The 21,178-nt window shown below is 41.2% G+C and overlaps 2 protein-coding genes across 8 annotated transcripts; one reads left to right on the plus strand and one right to left on the minus strand.

Moving 5' to 3' along the window:
* Window positions 1–1,027: 1,027 nt before the first annotated feature.
* Window positions 1,028–10,829, plus strand: tcaim (T cell activation inhibitor, mitochondrial). 4 transcript variants are annotated; one of them, XM_086154840.1, is made up of 11 exons: window positions 1,028–1,533; window positions 1,626–1,728; window positions 3,580–3,712; window positions 4,371–4,521; window positions 4,600–4,849; window positions 5,560–5,682; window positions 6,407–6,504; window positions 6,660–6,751; window positions 6,814–7,046; window positions 7,264–7,395; window positions 10,054–10,829. In XM_086154840.1, the coding sequence occupies exons 2-11, from the start codon at window positions 1,694–1,696 to the stop codon at window positions 10,277–10,279; spliced, it is 1,473 nt and encodes a 490-aa protein (XP_086010966.1). In that variant the 5' UTR covers window positions 1,028–1,533; window positions 1,626–1,693; the 3' UTR covers window positions 10,280–10,829. The 4 variants fall into 4 exon arrangements, with proteins under 4 accessions (XP_086010966.1, XP_086010968.1, XP_086010970.1 ...); XM_086154842.1 differs by having other exon boundaries at window positions 1,029–1,533; window positions 7,282–7,395; XM_086154844.1 differs by having other exon boundaries at window positions 1,036–1,533; window positions 3,580–3,692.
* A 326-nt stretch (window positions 10,830–11,155) lies between these two features.
* On the minus strand, window positions 11,156–20,438 carry cnot10 (CCR4-NOT transcription complex, subunit 10). 4 transcript variants are annotated; one of them, XM_086154839.1, is made up of 20 exons: window positions 20,255–20,438; window positions 19,590–19,681; window positions 19,052–19,213; window positions 18,827–18,977; window positions 18,106–18,245; window positions 17,274–17,357; window positions 17,114–17,197; window positions 16,484–16,601; window positions 16,226–16,375; window positions 15,445–15,647; window positions 15,136–15,257; window positions 14,502–14,681; window positions 13,587–13,667; window positions 13,382–13,495; window positions 13,165–13,295; window positions 12,716–12,748; window positions 12,508–12,543; window positions 12,416–12,465; window positions 11,829–11,904; window positions 11,156–11,508 (listed from the first exon to the last, which is right to left on the minus strand). In XM_086154839.1, exons 1-20 carry the CDS (start codon window positions 20,268–20,270, stop codon window positions 11,366–11,368), a joined length of 2,166 nt encoding a protein of 721 aa, XP_086010965.1. In that variant the 5' UTR covers window positions 20,271–20,438; the 3' UTR covers window positions 11,156–11,365. The 4 variants fall into 4 exon arrangements, with proteins under 4 accessions (XP_086010965.1, XP_086010963.1, XP_086010964.1 ...); XM_086154837.1 differs by having other exon boundaries at window positions 12,416–12,543; window positions 12,716–12,751; window positions 18,106–18,242; XM_086154838.1 differs by having other exon boundaries at window positions 12,416–12,543.
* Window positions 20,439–21,178: the final 740 nt, after the last annotated feature.

The following is a 21,178-nucleotide window of genomic DNA, read 5'->3' on the forward strand; positions in this document are numbered from 1 at the left end:
CACGTGGCATTTGCTGGAAATTAGGAAATGGACCGCTTGTGAAATGGAGCAATAAAAACTGACAGAAAGAAATTAGAGAAGTTTGGCAATTGGTATAGTAAAAACAGAAAGAAAAAAAAACATTTTACAATAAATTTAATCGCTTGAGATGCAGTTTTTGTCTGTACAATCAAAACACTGGGCTTATATCACCAGACTGAGAAGTACCTTGGAGAGAGGGGAAAAGAGGTGAAGAAAGCAGGTTGGAATGGGTGGAGAAAAGTGTCAGGGGTACTATGTGATATAAGACTATCGGCCAGAATAAAAGGACAAGTGTACAAGACAGTGGTTAGACCAGCGCTGATGTATGGCCTAGAAACTGTTAAAATGAGGAAGACAGGAGGCAAAATTAGAGGTTGCAGAGATGTAGATGTTGAGGTTCTCTTTGGGAGTGACCAGGATGAATAGGAAAGGGAATGAGTCTATCAGAGGAAAAGCACATGTTAGATATTTTGGAGAGAAGGTCAGAGAAGCCAGACTGAGATGGTTCGGTCATGTACAGAGGAGGAATAGAGAATATATTGACAGACGGATGCTGGAATTGGAGCTGCCAGGCAAGAGGTCTCGAGGAAGCCCAAAGAGAAGATTTATTGACGTAAAGAGAGAGGATATGAAGGTAGTTGGTGTGAGAGAGGAGGATACAGAGTTAGATGGATAAAGTTGATTCGCTGTGGTGACCCCTGAAGGGAAAAGCCAAAAGAAGAAGAAGAAGAAGAAGAAGAAAAGAAACTACTTGCTTTAAAGGAAATGCTCAAAGCCAGCTGTTGTTTGCATTTCTTCATTGCAGAAAACAAAAAGACCCAAATTCAGTTACTAAGAAATATAAAACCCCCTCCAGTGCTCTGTGTTTCTGGAAACAGCATTCCAGAGACGAAATTATTCCATAGGGCTTTTGCACATGGGAGCGTCTCCTGTGCTCCACTCCACTAGATGGCGGTAAAACCTCCCATGACATTTGTTCGTTTACCGGCACGTAATTAACACCAAAGAGGAAGAAAAGACTCATTGGAATAACAAGAATGACCTGGTTGCGGCCGTATGTTTGGAAGTGCAGAGTTCCCCTGCTCTTATCAGGCACTGTTGAATTCACTCACCTCCGTTCTTGTGACGTCTTAAGTTAAAGAATAGCTCGAACAAATGCACATTATCGAGCAGAACTCGTAGAATGTAGCTTTGAGCATGCTAGCCATAGCAGCTAAGGTGAGCCATGTCTTTGGCGCTGCTGGAGCACATTTAAGTCAGCAAACACCAAATAGACCTTTTTGGGGGGTAGTGTTGGGGGGGGGGGGGCGTTTTATACTACATGACTGGAAGAAAACTGGAAATTATTAGCGGGGCTGTTCCGTTGGAGTGTTGGTAGTAGTTGCCACCTTGACGGAGGGCAGGTGATGTGAAGCGCATTATCGTTCACCGAATGAAGTTTATAACGTCTTCCGATTGACTAAAAAGACAGGTCGCTAACGCTGGTTTTCCTGACCGTGTGACATGTTATAGGTAAACTCCTGCTCGTCACTTCTTCTAACTCAGAATACGTAGTCGGTGTGATCCTGGGGACATCCCTGAATATTCCCTGGTTTTATCGCCAGAATCGCTGTCACGGTACTTCAGAGATCGGAGTGCGATGCTCATCCACTGTTGACCCGGAGCAGCAAACATGGCCGTCAACTCCCTCCTGCGCTGCTCCTTCAGGTAATACGGCTTTGTCGCTGTCAATATGAGCCACTTTATCCCATCTATGTGAGATATTTTGCATCCAAGCGTTAGCTAGACCCCTGCCATCACTTATCAGACTGAATAACTATTTGATAAACATTAATTTGGATCCGTGTAACTCATTCTGGTAGATGTCTTTTTTACTTGCATTTTTGGCACTTGCACTTTGGGTTTAAAATCCACTGCATTGCCACACTGATGTTATCACCTGTACATTTCTACTTTTAAATAATGCATTCTACATAATCTGTTCACAGTATCTTATCTGTAAAACCCCTGTAAGTTATAGACACTATGACACCATGTACATACTGTTAATTTATTTTTCATATCTGCACCTGCTTCTCTTTTGCACATCTGGTTAGATGCTGAATTGCATTTCGTTGCCAAGTACTTGTAAATGTGTAATGACTATAAAGTTGAATGTAATGTAATCTAATCTAACACAAAAATGGCCAGGAATATATTGGAGAAATGGAGTGGACAGATCATAGAGGGAGAAGGGGGCTTCAATCACTAGTACAGCTTTTGTGCACGGGAAGTAGACAAAGTGTCAGTGAGAGAGAAAACAGACTTTGTATTGGGTCTTAACAGATGATGAAGAGGAGGATGCTTTACATACACACACACAAACACTTGATTCAAACCGCAATTAAGTGGCTTAGAGAACTGTCTAAAATGGCAAATTTTCTTTATATTTTCTTTTGTAGAAACACATCCAGTTTGCTTCTTTTTTGCTTCTTTTGCCCATTCTTTAGCTTTCCTCCATAATGTTATGAGGAGTGAGAGGGGGGGTCGGCGGTCCTGTCGTGTGTGTGACTCACCTGTGTGTTTTGGTTGGTGTTCTTGAAGTCGGCGTAGAAGTTGTTGAGGTCGTCCGGCAGGTTGTCTGCGGTGATGCCGATGCTGGCGGTGGACTTGTTGTCCGTGATGTGCTTCAGGCCTTGCCACATCCGCCCAGGGTCAGCAGTGGAGTTGAAGCCATCCAGCTTCTCTCTGTACTGCCTCTTGGCTGTTCCAATGGCCTGGCTTTCAGCCAAGGCTTCTGGTTGGGGATCTTGACTCGTATGGTGAGCAGGATGTTGTCATCACAAGTGCCAATGTACCCAGTCACATACTCAGCATACTCCTGTACACTGACAGAAGAGTCTCGTGAGTGGCTGCAGTCTTGAACACATCCCAATCCTTTCCACTCCTTTCCTTTCCACTATTGTCTATTACTGTTATGTTTTTACTTGAAACTCTGGCACAACAATTTCCTTCGGGATTAATAAAGTTGTTCTCATCTCATCATCTCAATCGGTTGTAACAAAACAGTCCTGCAGGATGCGTGGTCCAGAGTTTGATTTCTCTGGTTAAGGCGTTTGTCTGTTTCAGTCTCTGTCTGCACTCTGGGTACAGAAACAGAGAGATGTGGTCTGACTGTCCAAAGCGGGGGTGGGATGCGGTCATGTATGCGCCACGGATGTTGCTGTACACGTGGTCATGTTACATATTATGGAATATCCCTGTCATTTTTTACACTTTATTATTCCTTCTGGAAATGCAATATTAGCAAAGACAAAGCAACAAAACTTTATGAAATGTAATACTCCTGAAGACTCATCAGAGATTCTGCCAAATTCCATTTAGCTCCTCCATATTCTCTGTTTGTATGCTACCTCCTGATCCCAATTAAAATAGTTTTAACACTTGCACTAACAGGTAATGTTTTATGTTGGCTGCCCCAGACAGGGTCTGGGTAATGGATCCACTCACCTTCAAGGTACCAGGTGGTTTCAAACAGTTAATTCCAGACACCATTTGCACAATTGTTTTTCTCCTCAGGCTGGAGAGGAAGCATGTGGCCACACATCTCGTCCATCAGAGAGCTCTGTCGGGGGCGGACGCCGTCAACGCGCTCAGACCTTTTTACTTTGCTGTCCATCCAGATTTCTTCGGTCAGTTCCCCAAGGAACGGGTAGGTTTCTGTAGTGAAAGTGATACGTGGGGTAAAACCTGCAGAGGGCAAAGTGTTTGCTAGTGCAGTGCATTTCGCAGCTGACTTTGACAGCAGCCAAACTTGGAAAGCTGGACGGCTGACTAAGTTTTCAGGACACGAAGTCTTGTGCATTGTTTTGCAGTGATTTATACCAAAGTCATCAAATATTCAACAAGAGATTATCTTGTGACAGAATCCGGATCATCTTAACCTAACTGACACAACGGCTAAAATTGCCAGTTCCGACTTTAGAAGGTTTTATCTAAGCACATGGTTTTAAACCCTTGTTTCATAATTCATTTTTGAGTTTTATTATTATAAAAGTTAGTACGTTGGAAAAAATTTTGAAAAATACCAGAAAATAAGAAGAAAATGTGCCCCATTTTAAAAAATGCAAAACAGATCAAAATAAGAATCTTGGATTATGTTCTGCTGTTGGGGGAGGAGTGATGTACAATTACTTTAAAAGTTTCTCAATTTTTATATGCAACGATTTCTAAAATCCCGCACAGCTGGGGTTTGAATGCATTTTGCAACATCTTACAACAATACAAAGGATTAGACCTGCTGTCACTGTGACTCAGTGAGAAAGTGGCATCATCATCACGCTTTGCAAATGACATTTTGTTTTTGGCAGGAAGTGAATGAAAATTCCCTAAAGAGGCTGAATGGCTATTTGGAAAACCTGCAGAGGCCCGGGTCGCACTCAGTTCAGCCAATGAAGCTCACATTTTACGTGAGAGACACAAAGGACGGCAGTGATGTGCACCAGGACCTCCTCCCCTCGGGTACAGTTTCTGATTCAGTGGCCCATAATATTCCCAAGGTCTCGTTTTAGGGATTTAAAGTTCCCTCCCGGTTTCCAGGGTTCCGTTCAGTGAGTTTCATCCTGCAGACGCAAGACGTTCTGAGCACCGTGACAAATGTGCTGAAGTCCTGCAGCCTGCCTTTGGAGCACATGAAGGAGCTGAAAGCGGCCGCCTCTCAAAGTCCCCCCGAGAAGAGGGCTCCGTTCTACCGGCCCATCAAATGGGACAAGAGCTATTACACCTTCACCGGCTTCAGAGACCCCGAGGAGGAGCTTCAGCAGACAGCCAGGGTGGAGCCCACACTCAGGTCAGTGAGATGACTCTAGAGCCACAGAGATGTTGTCTCATAAACACAATTATAAACTCCCCTAAAACGAAAGCTGTTTGTATTATAAACAGAATAGATATACTGAGAGGTGTTTTTTTTTATTTGGTGCTGCTCAAGAAAGCTACAAATAATAGTCATGACCATTTGATCGCTTTCTTGAACTTTAAACCTAATTCAATTTCAATCTTAAAAGAAATAATAAAATAAAAAAGATCCATGATGATCTCATCAAAGAATATTATTACATTTAATATTAGATCAAATAATCCAACAATCTGAATCTTAATGACATAAAGTAGTTCAATAATTCTTGCTATTTTTATTTTTCAGAACATCTGAATATTTATTTACTTATCAAGAGGAAAAAAAAGACATCAGTGTGTTTATTGGTATTAATGAGTAAAATTATATTAGATATAAATAAATGTATTAGGTCATATTTGCCAAAATAAAGTTATTGTGGCTTCTCCAACAAATTCATAGATTTTGTATGAAGTGTATTGAGACGAATGAAAAAAAAATAATCCTATGGACATTCCATGGATAATTTTCAAATGCTAGTTGAGACGTTCAACATAGCATTTGTCTTATTTTCCTAAATGCCAGATGAACATTGAAATATGACATAGCAAAAATGTTAAGAGCCAAGCCTGATGTTTTTTTCTGACTGGTTTCTCTCTCCTTCATAGCATTTGGCTGAGTAAAAACGAGCCCAAGGCCACAAAGAAGCATGTTGCTAGTCTCCCTCGGAGAGAAGAGTTGAGCAGGTTGAAGAAAGAGCTGTGCCACAGATTTGAGTTGGCTGACATCAGGTACCATCTGTACATCCGCCGTGGAAGAATCTCTTGAAACTTGCGTTGGACAAAACATACTTTTATTGGTCACTGGCATTAGAGGAACCAACCCCTCAGCCAGGTATGATTGAACAGGTTTCTACAACCATTTGCTCCTTAGCACTCCTGTGCTGAGGTGACTGATTATCCCAATATTGGACTAATTTTGCAATGCGATTATGATTGTCAGACATTCTGTTGTTTTCAAGTTGTTTTGTAACAAAGTAGATTTGTCTTAGTTTGTTGCCCAACTTCTATCAAATAGATTTTCATCCTCCACTAAAATGTAACTGATGTCCATCATCCCTCTCTTTTAAACTTTGTTATTTTTATATTATTTTTATAAAAAGAATAGCAAAGAATATGTGTTATTCTGAATATTTTTACTTCCAAATGTTTCTTTTGGCTTGCAACAATTCAGCACAGGTTGCCCTATAGTTTGTAACCTGAGAAACGCTGCAGTTACTTCTTCAAACATTGCTCTGAACAAACTAGACTTAAGCCCTCTGGTCTGGCTGGGAGCTTAGGGAACCCGGAGTCAGGCCCCTTGAACGTTCCCAAAAAACACTGCAACCTCACAATCATGTGCACTTAATCTACAGGGAGCCTACAGTGTGTGTGTGTGTGTGTGTGTGTGTGTGTGTGTGTGTGTTTGCGCATGTGTGTGTGCCAATACGATGGTGACGTTGCTGGTGTTGTGCAGATGGCAGCGCAGCTGGGGAGTCGCCCACAGGTGCTGTCAGCTTCAGAGTTTAAGCCGCCTGTCTCAACAAAACCCAGAGGCCATGATCAACCTGAGAGGTGAAGTCTGCCTGAACCACATCCCATCAAAGATTTGCCCTTTAGTCTGCATGACGTTGCACCTTTTTTTTTCATTTTCTAAACTTTTAGAAGCAAAAAGTAAACCAAATATTTCTTTCTATATTTCTGAACCTCCTATCTACCTTTTACTCCAGGACATACAGTTGTGTTTGCTGACCAGTCAGGGATGAACGCCTCTGGACACATGATGTTGGGAACCATGGACGTTCATCATCAGTGGACGAAGGTAATGACTGTGTCGACGCGCTGTGTGTCTACCCTGACCTCTTCTGCCTGTCTGTCTCCCAGCTGTTCGAGCAACTGCCCCGCTATCAGTGGCTACAGCAGCAAACAGAGTGGCTGAAGGAGAGGATCAGCCTCCTGCTGGGGGGTACTCAGGTGGTCCACGTTGAGCGGCACGGGCCAGTGCAGCCCATCACCGAGCACTACAGCAGCCTAAACATCTTCCACAAGACCCTCATGTCACGACGGCTGCGTCTGCACCCCCGCAGCCTGCAGGGGCTGTCCATGATGCTGGAGAGGTATCTTGTCTCAGACCTCCACCCCCTGCCGTTCCCTTTCAAGCTACCCATACATCAGAAGACTTTGATATGATTTAGAAAAAACTTGTGGAAAACTAGCATCTCACATGTGCTCTAAAGACTAGTTTTTAGTTTTAACTCTCAGCCTAGTCTTAGACTGGGGTTTTACAACGATTGTGAATCGAGTGGGGCCTGATTAGTCTTCTGTGTTGATTAGAGACCGCTCCACCCCTAGGCTTCATGAGATGGGCCATTTCATCATCCCTGCAAACTGCGACCCTCACAAGCTGCAGGCCTTCCTTCAGAACCATGCAGCTAAAGCACGGCAATATACCAAGCGTACAAACCAGTGAGTCTCACGTACACACACACACACCTTGTCTTATACAAAACTGATCATTCAAACCTTCATTCTCCTGGGACTCATCGTTAAATGGTCTGACGAGGTTGAGCGGACATTGAAGGAACATTAAGGAAACACGTTTTCATTTTTCCTTAAAGTACTGCAGATATTTTACACATCATGTTCAACAACAATGGGTGGGTGTGTGTGGCTGAGCCAAATAGATTTTGAAAACTCAGAAGAAGAGCACACTCAGCTGTCCAGCTGAATGATGATGCTGTTTGGTTAAATGTAAGATGTGATGCGAGGTAGCTACAAATCACCATCAGGGCATCTAATGCAAGTGTTTGATATAGAAAACTGATAGGTTACATTATTATTTAGAACGGTAGAGTTGTAGAAATTTTTTTGGAGGCTTCTTTAAGAACATTGGTGAAAAACAAAGAATGGCCAGAATGGTCTTTGAATGTTTACTTTGAGACCCCTAAAGGTACAAGTCATGCAGAGCACAGAGGAGTCTGCAGGAGAGTACAAAGACCCCAAGGTAGGCTGGGTTTTTATACAAAAGGAGGCGCCATTTTGGAGGTCAACATCCTTTAGGAGGTGTGCTTGTGTGATAACTTGGTTTTATGCATGAGATGACGCAAGAACACATTGTTTGGAAGATCGATAGCTGATTAAGCAACGGACAGCTTAATCATCAAGGCCGAGTACATGCTACAATTTTGACTTATCCGTCCCCCCATGTAGTTGCACACGCTCAGTACTTTTCCTCTGAGAGCAAGATATTTTCTACAGCATAGACATGGGTTCAGATAATAAACCTTGTTTCACACAGAACAGTAAAGTTACAGTTACATCAAATATTTTCACAACACCCCCTTCTCAATCCACCCTTTTGATCATTCTTTGATGTGAGCTTTTTTTTTTCCAGCAAATACAATCCCTTTTGGGGTTTGAGTGTTCACTTCACTAATTTACTGTTGGAAATTAGGCTGTTTTTCCTGAGGACAGTCTCCTAACATATAAAGCATATTGTCAGAAAAAAGGAGTCTGTATATCAGTGTTTTCTTCAGATTCTGAGGTGTGGATTTCTTTGTGACACATTGATAAAGAGGGGGTTGGTAGGTGGGGGGTCCTATTACTACGGTCAGTAGGACGAGGATGCAGATCACTCCTCTGGGTCCGCATAATCCAGTACATCTGAATGGATGCCAGGTTTTTGCTCCTTCCATGTTGATTTTTTTTTTCTTTTTTTCCTGCTTGATAAGTTTTATTCTTGAACTAGTGTCCCTTTAGTCACTCACTTGTAGTGATTGGCGTGGATCCAGGTGGCTCATTCGGTGACTTTTACAACGGTGTGGGTAATGAGGAGAATCTGAAACGGGCCTTACCAGTGTTTGGACTTCTGTGTTTCCGTCTGAAATCCTTCACCAACACGTGGTCCCTGGGCTGGAGATTATGGAGTGGGTCTGAGGCTGGGGTTGGTTGGGCGCCAGATGTCTGCTAGTTGGGATGATAGGTTAGTACAGTATGATAGCACTACATCCTGGCATAGATGTGTGGAGGGGAGTGAGGCATTTGGGGCTTCAACACCAATCTGTGGAGGAACAGTGAATAGGATTTTGAATGGGCTGAGGTTTGTGCGTGTTCGTTTTCTCATTCTCATGTACATTAGCACCATAGGTAGGGCCTTTGTTCAGGATAAACCTGTGTCTGCGTGACATTTTGCAAGCTTTTCTTTTAGAGTTCAATATTTTCTCTACTGCGCCTCCACTCACGGGGTATAAAGCGTATTGTTTTCTCATATCTATGCCTAAGTATTTGCTTAGTTCGTCAAGGGCATCGTTAGCAAAATGTCTGACATTATCCGTTAATTTTTTGGTGGGGAATAAGGAAAAATTTCTGTAAGAAGTGCTTTAGTGACTACACTTGCTGTTTGTTTTGATTCTGGAAATGCTTTCACCCATTTCGACCACTTGTCAACCATTACTAGGCAATAGTTTTTCCCTTCTGTTAGGCCGGCATGGCAGCGGAGTTCCTCTAAGTTGGCTCTGTCAATGTGTAACATACACGTTTTCTAGACAATGGGTTAGTTAGAAACCAAGAAATTGAGAAAACAGCAGATGTACAAAGGAGGGGCAGTTGGAAGGCAAGTAGATAACAGGTCCGGTCTCTGTCAAGGTTATGAAGCTGTCATTAAAGTTTGCCATATATGGAGACTACCAGGTACATACAAAATTTCCCATTACAGCGGCTAAAATATCAGTCCAGCAATTAAGTTACAGGATAAATACACTGAAGCCTTAGTCGTGATGTTGCAGTGTTTTTAATTTTGATGCTTTCAGTACATTTTGTTGAGTTACTTACCGTTTGCTTGATATTTACAGAATATCAAATGACAAATGGATTAGAATTTTTTCTTAAATTCCGAAAATCCAGAAGTGCTTGGGATTTAATTGCTGGTGGATCCTCTTGAGGGCAAATGATTGAACGACAGTAACTTCAATGTTTCAGACAACACGAAAGGGACAATGAAAAAGTGCTGCATCTTAGAAAAGACTGCACTGCAATCACTGCTCTTCATCGCCCCGATGATGTGTAATGAATCCTTCACAGCTCATATTGTTCAAGTGCAGTCCATGTTTGTTTGTGTATTTCCAGACTGCAAGCTGAGGAGGCGGCTTTGGTAAAACTGTGTCTGCAGAGTCTGTCCCTGAAGAGTCTGTCCAAGGAGCCCAGTGTCAGCTCCAGCCAGATGATCACATGCTGCAGACGTCTGCTGGAGCAGCGCTCGCCTCTCATGCAGGGCCTCCACGTTTGCGTGTCTCACTTCTACTCCGTCATGCAGGACGGGGACCTGTGTGTCCCCTGGGACTGGAAGAGCTGAGCCTGCCCACATAGCTGGACTTCGCGAAGTCCACATCGTAGCAGCTTTATCACTTTGGACATGAGGAGGTTTCAATCACATAGGAAGGACTTGATTCACCTTTAAATTTTGGTCCAGAACTTTGAAGTGAGATATTTTTTTGTTTAACAGTTTGGGGTCAACCAGCAGGAAGCACTTTATATTCAGTTGAAGAAATTAAGTAGGACTGTGTATGTACCCAATAGTGAACCTTTTCTGGTTCTCTTTTTTAAATATGCTGTCCCAAACTAGTGTTTAATGAGACAGAGAACCCCAATATCAAGGTGGAATCTTAGTTCAGGAGCGTGGACATGGGAAGGAACAGCAGAGGTGCAATATGTCTCCAGGTATTTTGGAGATAAAGTTCAAGGCTTTAGTGTGTGTTTTGCATTTCAGATTCAGCAGTGTTACTTAATTGCTGACAACAGTTTTATGGTTGATGCATTGTAGAACACGGGTGTTGAGTTGTGTAATTCATGGAATTCGCTGTAAACTGTGAAACACTTAACAATAAACCCCTTTTAGGACCGAACTGACTTACAAAGACCAGTATTAATGTGGAAAAACCTGGACTGAGGATTTCAGATAATTATCAAACTCCCTGACTAAGATGGTCACTGGCTCTCTGTTGTCCGTATCAGAAGAATCACAGCTGCTTTTCTTTTATGTTCTCCTCATCTTCTGTTTCCTCTCAAGCATTTCTGTAGTAGTAGTGGTAGTAGGAGGAGGAATGGAAGTTTTCCAAGATATATTTGGGGTCTACCCTCTCTGCATTTCGGTGGTAAGAGGGGCCCGAGTGCAGTGTACTCTCTAAGCTTGAGCAAAAAGGTTTTTCGATAAACCATGGGTCGCAGATGGAATGACACACTTTTTTCTTTTGATCAAACACAAACCCGATTCGACAGGAATAAAAAGCTTAGTGATCCCGGCTGGTCTCAGTCCATCAGTTCGCTCTGTCTCAGTCAGCGGCCACAAAGGCATTTCAAACAATAACAAAAAACTGATGCTGAGGGAGGAAGTCTGATAAATAGCGAGGCTCCTCTTGTTTATGTGTGTTAGAGGTTTGATTCATTTGCGTTGAACTTGTGTGAAGGACGAGGGCAGCTGGATGGGCTGGACGGGTTTCTTGCGTGAGTCGGGGGAGACCCTCTGGACTGATAGGGGAAGCAGCTGGTTGCGTTTGATGATCTGCAGGGCCAGCTGGGTGTTCCCTGAGGGGATGTACACATACCCTGTCTTAAAACCTCACACACACACAAACATATATATACACAACACAACAAGTAGCTGCGAGGGTGCTTGTTATCTATAGGCGCAACAGCTATATTGGATGGGTCGTCTTTACATAATCAACATGAAATAAGAACCATCGCTGCTACAACACAGAAGCCACTTTGCGTAAAACATAAACTTCACACATTGAATTCATCTGTTAAATGCTGGCGCCAACAAGAATAACCAAGCAGAAGCTTCCTCTTTATGGGGCTCGAGCATGCTGTAAGAGACGTAAGGAGTGTAAAGGAGTGCTGACCGTTCTGTAGCTCTAAGTAGACTCCCAAAAGGATGGCTTCAGGAGGGATCTCCTTGGTGTTCACCATGGACGCAGCCTGATCAATAAACACATAGCTGTTATTGATTCTACATGAATGACACCAAGGTGTTCGACAGAGAGCCTTTTCAAGATGACCTTGATTCCCCTGCTCAATGACAGCATTTTATCAGAGAAGCTTTACTCCTCAAAATCCTGTTTGACATTGGATATTAACAGATAACACTGTAGGTTAACTCGTTTCAATCTCTTTTAAGAGAAATATTACAGAAGGTTTTGTGTAAATGTCCATCTTCCAGCTTTGGGCTCCCTTCACTCTCAAGAACATTGTTTACAACATACAGTATCTTTTGTTTGATTATAGCTACTCATTGAATCAACATGGGGATTCTGGCAGTGACATGTTCCTGAACTCCATTTTGTATTTTTCTCCATTGGGGTAAGTATTCTTCAAATTAACAGGTATATGTGAAATTTGCACTGTAAGAGCTTCTGCATGCAAAAAAAAATTAAAAAATAAATTAATGTGCAACGCTGATGTCCTGCAACATGACAGTTGCTGCAGTTACCTGGTGCAGGCACTTCCTGGCTTTGTCATACTCGCTTCTTAAGCAGTAAGCGCTGCCCAGGTTGAAAAGCATCATTGCCCGGGCTGACGTGACGCTGCTGGGGTAACACAGAGGGGTCTGCTTTCCCGCTGAGAAAACATACAAACAAACAAACAAACAAAGATAAACGCTTTGGTTGAACATGACACTACGCTTTTTACTAATATTAATCAGATACGTTATTCAATTTTGACTCTTCTGTCTACGTCCTTGAATTATTTGGGTTCACAAATTAGATTGAAATCAGATTTTAAGACTTACAGGATTCACCGGGCTCATCTCCTTTCTCACATCCTGCTGAGAAAAACAAAGTAGAAAGGACCATCACATGGAGGAGAGAGGAACGTAATTTGATATACAGAGAAATGCAGAAAGATATACACAGGTTTCCTGGACACTTTCTTTCCAGGTTTTTGGTTCTGGCCATCATACAGTAAATATAGGCTGTTTTGCTTGTATGGGTCTTTGAAGTTTAATTACAATATATCTGTCTAATGTCCATTAAAAAGAGAAAGAAATAATAATATGACCAGACTGACACTGACAACTAATGATGACAATAATCAAGCACATTCATCTCTTTGCGGTTTCAAAGCTCTCTATACAGGATTACATTCACATAAAATCAAACACGATTGCAGCAGAGCAGACATGTTCGTCGCTAACCAGACCATTGGGAGCAACTGGAATTATCCGTTAAAGAACCAGACCTTGGTCTTGCTCGCTGGTCAGCACCCCCATCGACACATCAGTGATATTCTCTGGGTTTAGATGTGTGATGGCATCTGAGATCCTGTCCAAAGAGATGAGCGCCTCTGCAGCATAGAGGTGACCAAGGAACCTGAACACAACACAGTGATTCAAAGTAAGACCGTTGTGAAAGAGCAACAGCTGAGTTCCAAGAGGTGATAAAAAGACCAAACTTACTTCAGGGATCCAGACACCTTGGTCTGATGGAGCAGTTTCTCAGCGTGGTTCAGAGCCATCAGGTTGTCCCCCAGTGCTAATGCCACATAGGCACTGCAAGCCAAGATGGAACACCTGCACAACATACACAGCGCCACTGATCAGCTGTAGTGTCCAAGGGACATTTACGTTCCTGAATACTGAGAGATAAGAGACAGATTTATACCTGAGATTTTCCACCTCCTGCTTTCTGAGAGGAGATGATGGAGCCGCATACAATAACTTATCTGCCTCCTGACCTTTCCCACTGCAAATAAACGCACGCAAAATGCATCAGAACATAAGTTTGAATTACAAAGTACCAGCACAGACTGATCGGGTGATTATAACTTTGGAACAGTGCCGCTCTATCTGTGAAGAGTGACAGTATGTAGTAGTACAAAGTCCTCACATTAGGTAATATTGAATCCAAACAGAAAAGCTTGGAATCTTGATATATTCTGACAGTGCTTTATTCAGCCAACTTGGCAGCTGTTGTTGGTGTCAGTGCTGGGATTGCTCACCAGACGTACCTTCAACCATCCCCCCAACAATTTTGACATACATTTCTTTGAGTCAGCCTTACCTGTTTTGACTGCTTGGGTTCACATCATACACTCGGTAAAACCTAACTTAAGCTTCTGCAGTTAGGATGTGTTTCCATGTGGCAACTGTACAAAGCTCCATAACAAAGATATTTTTCTTGTGTTTTATGTCTGCAGTTTTTGTGAAGATGTAATTTCCACATTTTCATATGTCTGATTTAATTATTATTCATCAACTGCTACAGACATGGTTCTGCTTGCTATGTGCCAAACACATTTCTTAAAAGTGACGAATTTGTTCAGGAAAATATTGACTTCCTTTCGTCTTGTCAATGACTCCATTTTCTAATGGATGTGTCTAATTTAATGTGACAATGTATTTCATTGACACTGGTGGACACAAAGTTGAAATACATAAATTTTACAGTGAATGCATTTGTTAAAATGAAGTTTGACCCAAAAGGCATACAGTGCTAAATCATAGAACTTAAAAGTTGTTTCTGCATCTTATATCAAAACCTGCCAAATGCACATGCATTACAGTGTGTCCATCTGACCTGCAGGCATCGCTGTTCTCACTGCCACTTTCAGTGCTTCCCGATTGACTGGAGCTCTTGGAGCCGTTCTCTGTCTTGTTGTCCTGCTGCTGGTGTTCAGGGAGTAGCAGCAGGGCGTTCCTCAGGCAGATGGCTGCAAATTCCATACTGGCTACTGGGATTGCTGCTGACTGGCCCTCGCTATAGAAACAAAGAGTCAGTGAATCAGCTGTAGGCCTACAAAACTGTGTGATGAATGGTAATTAAACTGGAAAGGATCTGATTTTAAATTGAAGTATCTATAGATATTTTAATATACTGCCATTTTAATTAGACACAAGAGCGTTCTTATCTAAGTACTATGCCATGTTACCGAAAACACAAATTCATTTGTAAGACATTTGATGAAATTTAGCACCTACTAATCTTCCTAAACACATAAAACATGGAATATGATTATGTCGAGGCCTAATTAGTCACATGCAATGATTAATTGAATGCCAAAATCCTGGCAATACTGTCTCTCCATCAATGGTTAAGGATGTCACTTTGCAACAGTATAGATGGTACACATTCACTTTAATTAAAAAAAAACACTTGCCAGCGAGGAAATGTGTTGTGGTGTAGGAGGATGAGGTTATATTTGGAGACTAACCTGTAGATGGTGTTCTGCGTCGATTGCGACGCTAAGACTATCTTGCGGTGGTAACCCTGCCCAACAATCGACTGAACGATGCCTTTTTTACAAGGTAAACCTTTGCTCTCTTGCTCTGAACCCTGGAAACAAACGCAGACAACAAGAAAAATAATTATCTGTTCACCTACAACCCATTTGAAATTCAAGCCTGACAATAGAAACTACTTTGCTTATGAGAATTCTAGAAATGTGTATAACCAAGTCAAATAAAGATAAGTCTTAAACTGTGAAACAGAAGATGGATAGAAGCTGAAGTATTAATCATACCCCCTTATTTGCAGAGATACAGCACTCCGCAAGCCGCAACCATAGCCGTGGGTTGGAATGGTAAACCTGCACTGCCTCCATTAGACACTCAAAAGCAGCCAGAGGCCTGCCGATATGCAGCAGCTGAATGCCGCAATTGTATAGCAGTTCATAGCGCTTGTTGGCGAGTAGAGCGCACATGGGGATGCCTGTGAACTTCTTAGCTGGACAATCGAAACACAAGATTCAAAGTATTTATTGTCATGTGTACAGTGTGGAAACATGTTTTCCTGTAGAATGAAATTCTTACTTTACTGTCCGCAGTGCATTTAGCTGTATCAATAATAAATAATGGCAGTGATAAACATACTGCTGTAATCCAGAAACATTAAATAATTGTAGTGGTAAACAAATGGATTAAAAGAATTTTTAAAATATTGTTTACAGCCTGTATTACAGGTCCCTGCAGCTCAAACAAAATTATTTGAATAGCATTTTAATAACCATTTGATGAACTGATACACTGAGTTTTTGTCATTTGTGATGAGTTTTGCTCCTGTGTATGATGTTGAATGTTTATTCGCATCAGGTTTATCAGGCTGGTCTCCCTAATCAGCAGCCTCCGCAGTCAATTTAAAGTGTTAAAAAAGTCATCATCAGATTTGAATGTGCAGAGGATACAGCAAGGACTTGGGCCAAAGCCACAAAGGAACACTAAGGTTGGTAAAAGTGAAGACCTGCTGTGAAGTTTGGAGTTTGCATTCGTACATAAAGCCGGTAAGTAGTGCACACTGGGACTCACCTTGTCCATTGCCACCATCGCCCAACTGCGCACAAGTATGGTCGTTCTCTTGCAACGCCTTCTTGAAGTAGAAAATGCCGAGGTTGTGTTTCCCCATTGCAAAGTGGATGCAGCCAAGATTATTCCAGAACATACATCGAACACATTCACCTGAAAGTGACGAGAGTCATAGCTGAAGCTGTATTACATCATTCACGCTTGGAATGAGTAGGTTCTAATAGGCAGACATCAACTTGTAGAGTCAGAAGACATTCTCACCGGTTTTGATGGGTCCAGGGTGTTCAGCTATGTTGGAACTGTTGAGCAGCTTCACTGCTTTGCGGTAGTTTCCTCTCAAGTACTCAAAATTACTCTTGAGGAATAATGAGGGGGCAGACTGAAGGAGAGGGGAGAAATCATTGATTCGGTATTCTCTTCATCAAATCACCTTTGTCTTAGCCAGAATTTCAACGCACAACCTCAGGGATCATGCAGCCTGGTAGGATCGATAGAAATTGGCATTTCTGCCAACAAAGTCGGGAACTGGTTTTTCTATTCCTTCAGTCCAATTCTTTACAAACCATACCTTCTTTGATTCGAAACGTATGTGTAAGTTTAACTCACTTAATTATTTATTTTTCAAGGACAAATGAACTTCTCTATGCAAGAATTTACAGGCATTTGTGAAATTAATTTCCATTACTTTCCCAAAACTTAATGGCCTATTTGGTTCTAGTAAAAACCCTAATTGGCTTAGACTTCCTTTATTATTTATCAGACATTGTTTTATGTGTGTACTGCATATAGGAAAGAAATTGTAGAATATATGAGTTTGCTGAAATAAATATCCTTTGTTCAACACAAAGTGTTTTCTCATGTATAACAATGACATCAGGCAATGACACTCACGTTTCCAGCTGTGTTCATCACTGACTTGATCTCCCTTTTACATGCCTTGGAGGATTTCATCTGAATGTAGGCTCTCACTTTGTACTAAAACAGAAACAACAGCATGTAGGAATCCTAGATACAGAGCCTGCCACAACATTATCTCAAGGGGGTCTCATACCTGGTGCATCTTAGACTTTGCTGCCTCGATCATGGCTGTGAACTCCGCCTTCTGGTTTGTACCATCTTTGTTGGAGTTGCTATTCTGAAGTTCAACACAGTTATGAGTTAAAGGGATTGGAATTATGCAAGAGTTGATATATTTCTTGAGAGGAATGGTCTTTGGTTAGTTTCAGAAGCAATGCTTTACATAAATGAGTTACACTCCTATGCACACATCTCAACAAAATGTACCTTCAAACAGTCAAAGCATCTTACTGGAATATAAAAAGGTTGTAGGAACAAAAGTGATTCGGTAATCCAATTAAAATTTTGAGATGACAAGAGGAGTTAATTCTAATCAGAGTTGTGATCATTGGTGTTTCACTTACTGCCCCTGAAGTCCTTATGCACCCAATTCAATCAGGGCTAGGGGCTGGATGCTTTTTAAGACACAATTTTAAAGTTCACTCAATGCACATATGCTTTGAGTGAGAATGTTTCGTAGAGTGGCTCCTCTGTTGTGAGAGTAGGTTTTGCACTAGAAATATTAATTACTATCTATTTTCCCGGAGATAATCATTCATGCCAGAACAGAGAAAGTCTAATGGATGTCCCCAAGTTGTCAATGAATCACGTTCTATCGGACAGATCTGCAGTCTGAATTATATACTGCCACCTACTGGCTTGTAGTGAGAGCTATGAAGTTGAGGCTTGAGATTACCAGGGAATGGCATAGATTAAGCTAACACAGATCTCATCAATTGATTCTCAGGTTTGCAAAATGACTAGAAAGGGGAATATGATGTGTAAAAAGGTTTCCCAGCGTTAACTCTGCATTTGAACTGAAGTACCTCTCCTTTGCCGTTCTTATTGCTTCCTTGCACAGACAGTTTGTCCAGCACAGCTAACAGATGGAGGGCCTTCTCTGGCTGGAAGGTGAGCAGGTAGAGGTCCACCAATAGGAAACACACAGCCTGAGCAAACTTCTCTTCTAGGACAAATAACAAAATGACTCCATGCCAAGTTGCTTCATCACCACAGAAAGACAGTTGACAATATGGATCAGAGGCAGAAACATGGAAGAGTCAGATTATATCAGTGTCTTTCTTCTTCCATGTATATAAACTGATACACTGTATAGTGACTGATGAGCCAACTTTAAAAATAGATACAGTTAGTTAAAATAATTCATTACTGATATTTGTATTCATATGCATTTTGTTCCTATCAAATTATCAAAGAGGGGAAATAAAACAAATTTAGATTTTTATTAATTCAATTCACATTCTGTCTTTCATTTACTAAAATGATTTTGTGAAAATTATTGTAAAGCTTTTGCTGTAACTTTGTTTACTTCGTATCTTGTATGTTTGATTTTGTTATGTGAGCCAAAGTCAGTAGATGTCGATCCCAACATCTGGTATGTAATAGTAACAGAGGCTGAGGAAAGTTAGTTATTTATCCATAATTCAGATTCCTCTAAAGGTTCACCAAACAGTTTATCTGCAAGTTGACCCCCTTAGAAGCAACTTTATAGTATTTATGACAAATAATCATGTAAACAAGACATACCAAATGGTTCCAGAAACTGGTAGAGTTTCTCTCCGATTGAAATGGCTTCAGAGTACTGTCGCATATGATAGTGAATAATGGCTTGATTGTAGTACAGCAAACTATTTTCAACATCATCTAGCCCATCAACATCCTCTGTTGTTGTGTGAACCTGAAGAACACCATCAGTGTGATTAAAGGTTTTTTTTTGTTACACTTACACCACTTGAGCTGAAAGCCAATTACCTGGTTCTTCATTGCCATCAGGGTTTGCTTAAGAGCCCCTGTGGTTGTTTGGCCACTTTTGTAAAACTCCACAACTGCTTTATTCATGGCGATTTTGAAATTCTCCTTGTTCATTTCCAGCAGAGCTTCGAGGTGTTTGAGAGACTCCTCATACTTTCCAGCCTGGGAGGAGCATTAAGGACAATTCTCTGTTCAAAATACAGTCAATACTGACTGACTAATTGCAATGGCCAATATCTCCATTTAACTCTGATGTACATAGTGTATCTCAATAAAAAAAAATTAACCGATAAATATGTGTAAGTAATATATATGATTTATTTTTTAAATTTGAATTTTCAGTGGCAACCCAGCTGGACAAAATTTTGACACTGAACTTTTTATTGGACATATTATATAAAGACTTCTGTATGACCCTGTTGTAGAAGTTCCAACATTGTACAATACAACTCCATAATTATGAATGTAGCTACCCCTGTATGATCTACATGTTCAACTCATGACAGTGGAGGTAACAAATTAAAGAAGAAAAGCTTACCAAAAACGCTTCATATGCACTTGCAGCCATTTCTTTCTCTTGGTCTGTCATTCCTGGGGATGATGAATTGTCATGTTTTGCTTCTTTTTGCTCTGTTTCAAGGGAAAAGAATAATCCATTTTAAGTAAGTTTGATGTCAACAGTGTGTTTTGATTGAAAACATTAATAGTAGGTTTGAGGTTTGTTACTACAGAGATTGTTGTTCCAAAACAACCTGGGCAAATACAGCTTTCCTGAAAACTGATTCACATGCTTTACTGATACCTATTTAATCCATACTGACGAAGGATCGAAAAATTATAACATCCGATTGGACGCCGGAGATCTTGTTGATTTTAAGCTGCAGAGAACAACAGTTTTACTCTGGTCCCGACAAATGAAGAAGCGCAATTTTTGAATGGAGTTTAGCCTCGGTGTCAAGACAGCACCTGGGCTAGGCTATCTCTCAGTTCCTTGGATGAGGCGTTTTTGACATTGACGGCTAGATTGAATGCTGCCACGGGATGTCGCGATCGACCAAATATTATCTGCGCATTTTGTAAGTACTGTAGTAACGATAAAATATGCTCCAAAATCACATTTTATTGTATAACTCATCAATGAGTTGCTGCTAGCCCAGCTTGAACCTTATTAGCTATCCAGCTAGCGTTAGCTGACAGCCTCACCTGTGGTTTCTGCCATGTCAAGGTCTTTTTAAAAATATTGTCAGAAATTTGCAGTTTGGAGAAAATGAAACGTGACGTCCTTTTTACCGAGAAGGGAAATGTTTCAATTGTGTCACGCCGCTTGAAACAGCTAGCTAGTCTGAATCTGACGGTCTCGCTCTAAACAGATGCTTGTTTGAGGTTGGGCGACTCTGCGCGATTAGAGGGGTTTTAAAAAAACAGCGCCCCCTATCGGCCTGGATGCCAATCTGGACAGATGAACGTGCTTATTAATAAAGATCCCTCCAAACATGCACACACACGTTCATGATTTACACACAAAACATAATTCTGATAAAGGTTTTTGGAAGAAAAAAATACAATACTTCATCATATTTCTCACAAGTTCCCCAGCGTCGAGAATTTTTGGTAATATCATTGTGCAAAAATAAATTTAAAAGCTGTTGCCGGATCCTGAGAGAGAAATAAGCTGGTCTACTGAACAACTGCACAACTTTGTACACCAGGGAGACTCTGCAACAATTTTGGCATTGGTGGCCAGAATTCTTGCTGAATTCATTTTAAAGTCTGAATATATGTTGAGCTGTTATTTATTGAGACCAATAAAATCAAAGTAAAGGGGAGCGTTTGACATACTTTAATTACATTACATTACATTTGGCAGACGCTTTTATCCAAAGCGACTTACAATAGAGGACATAGGGACTACAAATAACACTTGCAAATACAAGATGCACAGGAAATATACAGAACAGTAAGCTTGGGTTAGTGAGTTTTTTTTTTTTTTTTTTTTTTTTTTTTTTTTTGCCAAAGACATACACAAACGTACACACACTGCATACAATTTAATTTAACATACAATTACCTCAGTTTGTAATACAGCAGGGACTGGAAGTATGTTTAGTGTCTACAAAAGCATGCCAT

The sequence above is a fragment of the Fistularia commersonii genome, chromosome 11 (genome assembly GCF_037954325.1).
Source record: "Fistularia commersonii isolate RoL2024-O1a breed Wild chromosome 11, RoL_Fcom_v1.0, whole genome shotgun sequence".
In the NCBI taxonomy this organism is placed as follows: domain Eukaryota; kingdom Metazoa; phylum Chordata; class Actinopteri; order Syngnathiformes; family Fistulariidae; genus Fistularia; species Fistularia commersonii.

Excerpts from the sequence above, each read along its gene's own strand:
- tcaim (XM_086154840.1), top strand. The coding sequence starts at position 1,694 with ATGGCCGTCAACTCCCTCCTGCGCTGCTCCTTCAG. Across the intron at positions 6,752-6,813 it reads TTCATCATCAGTGGACGAAG|CTGTTCGAGCAACTGCCCCG; the intron begins GTAATGACTGTG and ends TCTGTCTCCCAG. Across the intron at positions 7,047-7,263 it reads CTGTCCATGATGCTGGAGAG|AGACCGCTCCACCCCTAGGC; the intron begins GTATCTTGTCTC and ends TGTGTTGATTAG.
- cnot10 (XM_086154836.1), bottom strand. Across the intron at positions 18,246-18,826 it reads CCAGTTTCTGGAACCATTTG|AAGAGAAGTTTGCTCAGGCT; the intron begins GTATGTCTTGTT and ends TATTTGTCCTAG. Across the intron at positions 16,602-17,113 it reads TGATGAACACAGCTGGAAAC|TCTGCCCCCTCATTATTCCT; the intron begins GTGAGTGTCATT and ends CCTCTCCTTCAG.